The 8,201-nt window shown below is 41.3% G+C and overlaps 1 protein-coding gene across 1 annotated transcript; it reads left to right on the top strand.

The window, feature by feature from the left end:
• Positions 1–414: 414 nt before the first annotated feature.
• On the top strand, positions 415–7,193 carry si:dkey-191g9.7. Its single transcript, XM_044373239.1, has 2 exons — positions 415–501; positions 3,980–7,193. The coding sequence occupies exon 2, from the start codon at positions 3,987–3,989 to the stop codon at positions 5,556–5,558; it is 1,572 nt and encodes a 523-aa protein (XP_044229174.1). The 5' UTR covers positions 415–501; positions 3,980–3,986; the 3' UTR covers positions 5,559–7,193.
• The last annotated feature ends 1,008 nt before the right edge of the window (positions 7,194–8,201 follow it).

The following is an 8,201-nucleotide window of genomic DNA, read 5'->3' as shown; positions in this document are numbered from 1 at the left end:
TTATTTTCTCTCTGGTGCACACATTCATTCATGCATCACCCCCTGCTCCCTTCTTCCCAGGTGGAGGGACAATGACGCTTGCTGCCTGACTATCTCCTCTCATTATCATTCCCCCTCCCCCTTCATCCGTCTTCCACTACAGCTGGATAAGCCAACCACTAACCAGCTCCTCTCTACGTTACAGAGCAGGGATTTGAAGATTGCATCCTCACATTTGTAATCAGATGCAGGGCAGGATTATCTCAAGGTCTCCTCCATCTTGTGCACAGCTGGGGGCTGCTGAGACAAAGGAGGGAGAGAAGAGCAGAGCAGAGACATATCACAGGCAGCTCAGTGAATGAGTTAAAGATAGAGAGAGAGGGAGACGTCACCTGTGGATGTGAGGAGGAGGTGGAGGAAGATGAAGACTTTCTAAGAAACTGCAGCCATCACCCGACACATTTGAAAAGGGAGAGGAAAGACAGGAGGATAACCTCAGTGGCAAGCATTTCACTGTGAAAGGTAAACTGGTGGATTAAAAATGTTCACATTCTCTTTTCTCTTGGGGAATATGCCGATCTTATATATGTGTGCATGCGTGCATTACTGCATGTGTTCATGGGTGTGAGTCTGACTGTGAGAAGGGTGTGCAGAAGGCTGTGTGTGTGTGATGTAGAAGTCTATGGTTCTAGTTCAAGTGGGTCCACCCTACTCCCTGAGATAATTTTAGCACCCAGAGAGACGCTGCACATTGTTTCCTCTTAAGGAGTCAGTACCTGCAGATTTCCCACGCCTGTTATCTTTGAGCTCACATGTGCCAGAATTGGGTAAGTCTAGATAAATCTAGAAAATTGTACATCAGGTTTTGAAGTTTAATTTGATCAAAGTAGTATGTGAAAAAGCTTAAATTATGATGGCTCATTCTTAAATTTCAGAATTAACCCTCCGAGGCACTACATGCAGGGTCTTACACTGTTAGTACACACTGACTTGTTCCTGTCCAGATCCTGTGACTCGCTTCATGATGCTTTAAAACACCACACATATTAATAGACATAATGTGAATCCAGTCTCATGATCAGAATTGCCTGCCTCCCACTGTTTTTTAAAATAATCGTTCAACATTCTGGGAAATACACATATTTGCTTTCTCTCTAAGAGTGAGATGAGAAAATGGATATCAATCTCATATTTTTACTAAGTACAGAGCTGGAGTCAGGGTGTGGTTAGCCTAGCTTAGCATAATGACTGGAATCAGGGGGAAACTGCTAGCGTGGCTCTGTCCAAAGTTGTATCTCATTTGTTTAATCTGTACACCAACAGAAATGCAAGTTTTTGGTTTTAGGGGGAGTTACATGTTGGAACTATTTCTTGGTGAACAACAGCATTACGTAGTGACTGTGTGCAGCTTCCTGGAGTCTTGTCACCACACTGAAGTTGCTATCCTGCCTATACAGAGACCAAAACCGAAATCTGTGCTCGCCAACTATATTTGGCAACCCACACCATAACTAGCAACGTAACGTGCTCGGCAAATGGATAAACTGTTTTTAATTAAGAAATTGTTCAAGTAACCACAAACTGTCATTTTTACAATTCTGTTTGGGTTAGATAAATGAGACACAACATGTTAATCGGTGATTAGTGGTGGTGGTAGGTGTATCTTTGAATTTAAGACAGAGCCAGGTTAGCTAGTTTTTTTTAGGGAGTTTTTCCTTATTCTAATTGAGGGTCTGAAGACAGAAGATGTTGTATTGCTGTACAGATTGAAAAGCCCCCTGAGGCAAATTTGTTATTTGTAATATTGGACCATTTAAATAAAATTTGACTTGACTGTTTTTTCCTTCCGCTCTTTATGCAATGTTAGGCTAACCACATCAAAAATGATGTAGCTTATTTTCCAAAATGTTTCTTTAAATTGGATTAAAATCCAGCAGATGTAGACAAAGAGCATGTGAAAATGAAACTAGGATTGATGTGTGTAGCCATTTTACAACTCTTGGCTGAGACTGAAATCGAGATGGATGAATGAATTTAGTCTGTTTTATTTTCCTCATCCGTGATTGTAGTGTGTCACAAAGGTGAATCCGAATTAAGGTTGAAGATTTTCCCGTTTGTATGAAATCATTACTTTGCATGTTGTAAATTATTTTAACTATTTCGACAGTGGAGAGATAACAGAAAATGAGGGGGGAGTGAAATGGAGAAGGGCATGTGACAACCCCTTAGCCACAATGGGCATCCCCTAATACTATTTTTAAATGAAAAAAACAATGTACAGAATCCATTAATCTTTTATTTTGGCAAATCCTCTGACCAGTTTAACATCTCAGAGTGGTTGTATAACCATTGGTGTAGTTCTGATCTGAGGTCAGTACTATGTGCAAAGATTTTGTCCTATTTGTTTGCAGTATGGGAGTGTTGTTCCCAGTAATAAGCAGGATCTCAATTCCCATACAGGCTTCAACCCTAATCTGAATTTGACTCTGAAGTGACCATGCCATCACAACTTTAACCTATTAATCAATGAACTCATCTTTTATCTTTAGGTTGGTGTAATTAGATCAGTTTGTCTGCTTCAGTTAGGTCAGCTGAAATTGCCTACTGCTCCCATTCAGAACTGTTTAAGAATTTATAATCATGTATTCAGTCTTGTTAAGTCCAACTGATTTTTCATATAACATATGAATGTTAGCATACTTCCCAGCATGCATTGTATTAGGGTTAAAATTTTGCAGAAAGCCTACTTTTTGCTAAATTTACATGACGGAGGCTTGTGTCCCAATGCCATTCTACATACTAATTGCATATGGTATATACTACATACTATTTGTTATAGTACATATATTATCAGTTTTTGTATACAACAAAATCTAACATACTTAACCTTTTTATACTAATAGGGAAGAAAGACTTTTGCCTTTCGCAGACAGACATCAGTCAAACTGTGACTTTAGAATGTCACTGCCAATTAACATTTCAGAGAGAAGGAAACCGCCAATAGCAGATGGACCTGCCTTCACTAGTCAGGCTTCTTCACACAGACTTGTGCTTGAGGTTTGGTTACATGATATAAACTTCACCCAGTCTAATAATCAGATTTGCCCAGCCAACTAGTGGTGACAACATGTTTCAGCCATGCCCTGTAGCAGCAACATAGTACCATGCTACACCACAGCTCGGTGCAGTCACAATTCTCATAGAGGTCAGTGATGTTTCTTCTAAAATCTACTGTGGAGTTACTCTATAAAAACACTTATGCTTGTTTCACAGCAAGGCTGGATTACCAACAAAGAGGGAAACTGCCTCATGGCCCTAGACACCAAGGGTACCACCAAAGCCCTAGGTTCATTGTATGGAAATTGGTCATTTAAAAAAATAATAATAGTTTTGCTTGTGTCTGTGGGGATGTGAGCACAATATCAAGACATTATAAGGTCTCAAGGAGGTTTCTTCATTACTACCTAATCTTCAGGCCATTTCAGTTGATATTGTGCTTACATGGGACATATTCATTTGTGTTTCAACGAACTACCACACAGCAAGGCTGGGGCTATATAATATTCCAGAAAATAAATACTGTACACAGTTCAGAGGCAGGAGGAGGAGGGGCCAAGCCGCTCATTTTTATCCCGGGGCCCCCTATCCCGGCCAGCTTCCACAGGCCAGCTTCTACAGACCAGTATGGGCGTTTATAGGGTTTGCAGAAGAGCAGCCTTCTTTGAGTGGGGGGGCACATGATGGCATATATAGAATATGATTGGCGGTCAGAGAGAAAATCATGTCTGGTCTGGATTGACAGCCAGGGTAGCAAATAAAGAATTAGTGTTATTTTAGGAGTCTACCTGCCAGAGTTTAAATGTGTTGTTAATTATTGGTCAGTAATTTCTGTAGAAAGAATATATAGGAATTTCAGCTTGTCAGGTGGATAAAATACACCAAATTATAAAATGTCAGTTTTAATTTTTTATTTATTATAATGTTTTATTTGTTCTTAAAGGTCTTCCATGGCAGATACTGGGCATCCTGTGTCAGAGCTGTACCCACTGGGGGGAGCTGTTTCTTTGGAATCTACCCTCTCTGCTAAGCCCCTCTTTGACACCTCCAAGTGCTCTACGGAGGCAATAACATCTTCCAGGCTGGCAGAAGGACCAGGTTACACCTGCCTGGAGGACCCAAAAGAGGCTTTCAGTGAGATCTATAAAGAACTTTCAGTATTTTGTCCTGCCAGAGAAACTAACAGTGGCAGTCTGAGGGTCGGTCGAGAGCCTGGTGAACAGGAACAAAGCGCATCTGAACAAAGGGCTTCAAGCCACCCCCATAGTCTGGCAGAGATGCATACACCCTCACACCCGCACCAGGGGAAAGTGGTGAATACAACCAATGACAACCCACAGACTGACAGGACAGTGCAGAGTATAAAACCAGCCTCCCTGCCTGTCCACAGGAGTCACTCAGACACTTTGCCTCTGGTTAACCAGGCAGCAGCCCCCCAGGCTCCAGAGAGCAAGACTTGTAGATTTGCTTACCATGCAGGAGATAAGAGTATCCAAGAAGATGAGAGTCACTCCATACTAGCCTGCAAACAGCCCATGCAGATGCAGCAGTGCAACATTATCACTACTATTTGCAGAGGGGTGAACAATGGAGAAAGTGGACTACCCCTGCAGCCTCAGGACAGGTGTATCTGTATCTCTTCCCCCAAGACAGCAACCAAAGTGGAGGGTGTTGAAGAAAAGGGCCATCTTCCCCCTAATTGTGACAAGGCACTCTGCTATGGCTCTTATATCCATCATGCCAATTTTGAGGACACATTTGCCGCCTATTGCCACCCCCAGTCCATCCTGGCCCCCTCCCAGCTGCTGCCACACCTGGCAGATGTGGAGCCAAGCTGCAACATCCAGCATGCAGTGCCACCTCCTTCAGCCACAAACCACCTCATGCTGCCTCGCCTCATGTCCTCTGTCAGTGAGACAGGCCTGGATGCCAAACACCTGTTGCGGTGCTGCAACCTCAACTGCTCTTGGATCAGCTCGCTGCCCCCTGGCTCTGGGCCACAGTCCCTAAAACACCTTGATGGACAGGAGTGCTGCAGCATCAGCCATGTCAGAGCCACAACCCGAGACACAGGGACTATGACAGCCTGTAAAGAGCTGAGGGATGTTGGGGTGCAGACAGGACAGTCCGTCACACCACATGTGTTCCCCCAAATCTGTGTGGCAGAGGAGAGCAGGAGTGAGACCTCCTGCTGCCAGACTCTACCCACTGATACTAATGGAGGAAAGAAACCAGGAGGTGCTCCCACGTCCCCTGTGAAAGAGGTGAAGTGGGATGCAGAAGGGATGACATGGGAGGTTTATGGGGCCTCTGTGGACCCTGAGGAGCTGGGTCTGGCCATCCAGAGACATCTGGAGCTGCAGATCAAGGAGACAGCAAGCCGTGCTGCCAAGCTTTCGCGCCAGAACACCAACACCTCCCGCCACAGTGGGAACACTGGCTGTCAGAGAAAGAGGAGCAGGATGATGGGCTCCATCCGAACCCCATCCTGCTGTGCTTGCAACACTACAGTTGTCGACTGACTTGTCGTTGTCTGTTGACTGATGGACAGGAGAGAACCTGAACACTGTGTTCAGTAGCCAATATGGCTACTCATAGCCTCAGCCTCAAATGTCACCCAACTGACCACAAGGTCAGCTGAAGGTAGAATAATTTGCATTCTTCAAGAATGGCCTGCATACCAGAATCAATGGACAGCTTTTACGCGAAATCATGTATACATATTATAATAGAAGATTTATGCTATTATTATAAAAAGGGAAATCAAAAGAAAAAGTGCTGAGAGGGAAACTAATGATATAATGAACATATTTGTTCCTCTCTTGTCTATGGCTTAATATTGGTTTAATATTTCAACTACTGAATATATGATTCCTGCAGCTGTACACTGCCAGTGTTCTCAGAGGGCCATAGAAAAAGGGGGCCACATACAGGTGTGTCTTCATAATAATCTACCTACAGGACATTAAAACCCTGTAAAGTGTGAAGCAATCTGATACAGTCTGAACAGTCCTGTAATAAATACTACTCTTGTAAAATTTACATTGAATGTGTGGGATGGGGAATAAAAAGTAACCTAACCCATATCCCAATCCAATCCTAACCCTATCCTTTGACCAGTGGCTGGCCCTAATCCCAGACACCCCAGTCTACAGCCTCAAACACTGCCACAAAGCCAAATAATCAACACCCCTCTAATACAGTCACAACAAAAGTGGAACATTATGAGCACACAATGGCACATACATGGAGAAAGGGAATGAGTACCATGATAATATTGTAAGAAAAGTAACCATAACAGACAAATGAACTTGCATTTTACAACAATGGTGATAGATTGATCATGCAATTTGGAAAGGAGTTCTGTATCTTGTGGCCTCCAAAATCAATAATACTGTACTCATTGTATGTGTTTAGAGAATTCTTAAACTATGGAAATAAGATTGAGTGAAAGATTGTCTATAATGGGTAGTGCACGTGAGTGACTTGTTCACCCTACATTTATTCCAGAAAGTCTGCAGAGAATCTGCAGATTCAGTAAGCATCATCTTATTCCCCTATGTATCCATTGTGTCATACTTTCCACTGTTCTGTATTTTTGTTTTTATTTAACCTTAAATAAATTATGTAGTCAGGCTTATGATAGGGTAATTTGGCTTTGTTATTTGAATTGTAGGTTATTTTCTTCAAGGTCAGTTATTTAATGTGTTAAAATGTGCTCAATTCAACATCTAAATATTTGATGCCTATTGGGTGTCCTAAAAAATGAAAAAAAACTTCAATTCTAATTCATGTGTATTCATTTAAGTTTTCAAGGACATTTGAGTTTGATTTGAAATTGAGTACAATGGAAAAATGGGTTTCAGAATCAACTTCTTTGAAAATAGTTGGTTGCGTAATTTCTGTGGCACAATGTTCTGTTGTATCTCCTCTTTGTTATTTATTGCCACACTTTTTGTATTTCCTTGGTCCAAGCACAAATCTATTGTCATTTTTCCCATACAGCATTCCCATCATTTTATCATTTTAAACGTGTTGTTTAATAATAGTAATAATAATAATAACAATAATAATAGTTAACAATAACAGTTCATACCTGTCACTTTTAAGACTCCATAAAAATGAATAATAAAGATAAAGAAAAAATGTACCAGAAAGGGCAGATGTTTTATACTGAACACTTTCAAACACCATGGTTGTCTAGAAAACTGAACCAACCAATAGTTCCACCTCTAAACAACATGAAACCTTTTGTGGATCAATATGGAATCTGTAACTATTTACTAGGAAAATGCAAGGGTAACTGTTAAATGTGTCAGTGGTAGATATTTCATCCTGTGAAATGGCACATTTCTATTTTCCATTCTACAATCATAGACAGATTAAAAATGGGAAAATGGTCTAAATAGAGGATTTATGGTTTCATCTGGTCTGAGTATGAATATTCAATGCTAATTCATCTGTTTGTGCTTTGTCATACGGGTGGCTGGTTTGCGATTTTAGGCCCTGTCATATAAATCAGGAGTTGAAAGCAATATAAATCAATTATTTTTGAAGATCGACTGTATCAGATTGCTTTTCAATTAATATATACTCAGTATAATGTTAATATTGAAATGTCCCATGAAGTTCCTTTTTTCTTATACTAGCATAATGATGGCAGGGCTAGATGGACAGCCTATCATCCATCCATGCTACACTTTCTTGCAATGTATCTCAGTAGCTGCTAGACAGATGATCATGAACCTAATAGGTGATCAACTTACCCTGTGTCTAGTACCAGCATTAGACCATAATTTCAACTTTTGCACAAGAAATATCAAAATCTAATGGATAGATTACCATGAAATTTGCTAAACACACTGATGCTCCCATAGGGGATAAACTATTTGTGTTTGAGCAGTGATATCAAGGGTGAAACCTGGCTGATGGTATGTCACTCTTGTTTTTTTAAGCTGATTCTCAGTGGTATTTCACTGCTGACTATGTGTACGTCACACAACTTTTCACCAACAGGTACAGTGTGAAACTGGTAGCTTATGCCATAACATGGCACTGGCCTACCAGTAGTATGGCTGTGGACAGTGGTATCTGTGGAACATGAGTGACATGCTGTTTTTATGTGGGACACAGCAGTGACATACCATAAAATCAGCAGTGGCATA

This window comes from Thunnus albacares, chromosome 14 (genome assembly GCF_914725855.1).
Source record: "Thunnus albacares chromosome 14, fThuAlb1.1, whole genome shotgun sequence".
In the NCBI taxonomy this organism is placed as follows: domain Eukaryota; kingdom Metazoa; phylum Chordata; class Actinopteri; order Scombriformes; family Scombridae; genus Thunnus; species Thunnus albacares.
This window is presented reverse-complemented; position numbering and strand designations above follow the sequence as displayed.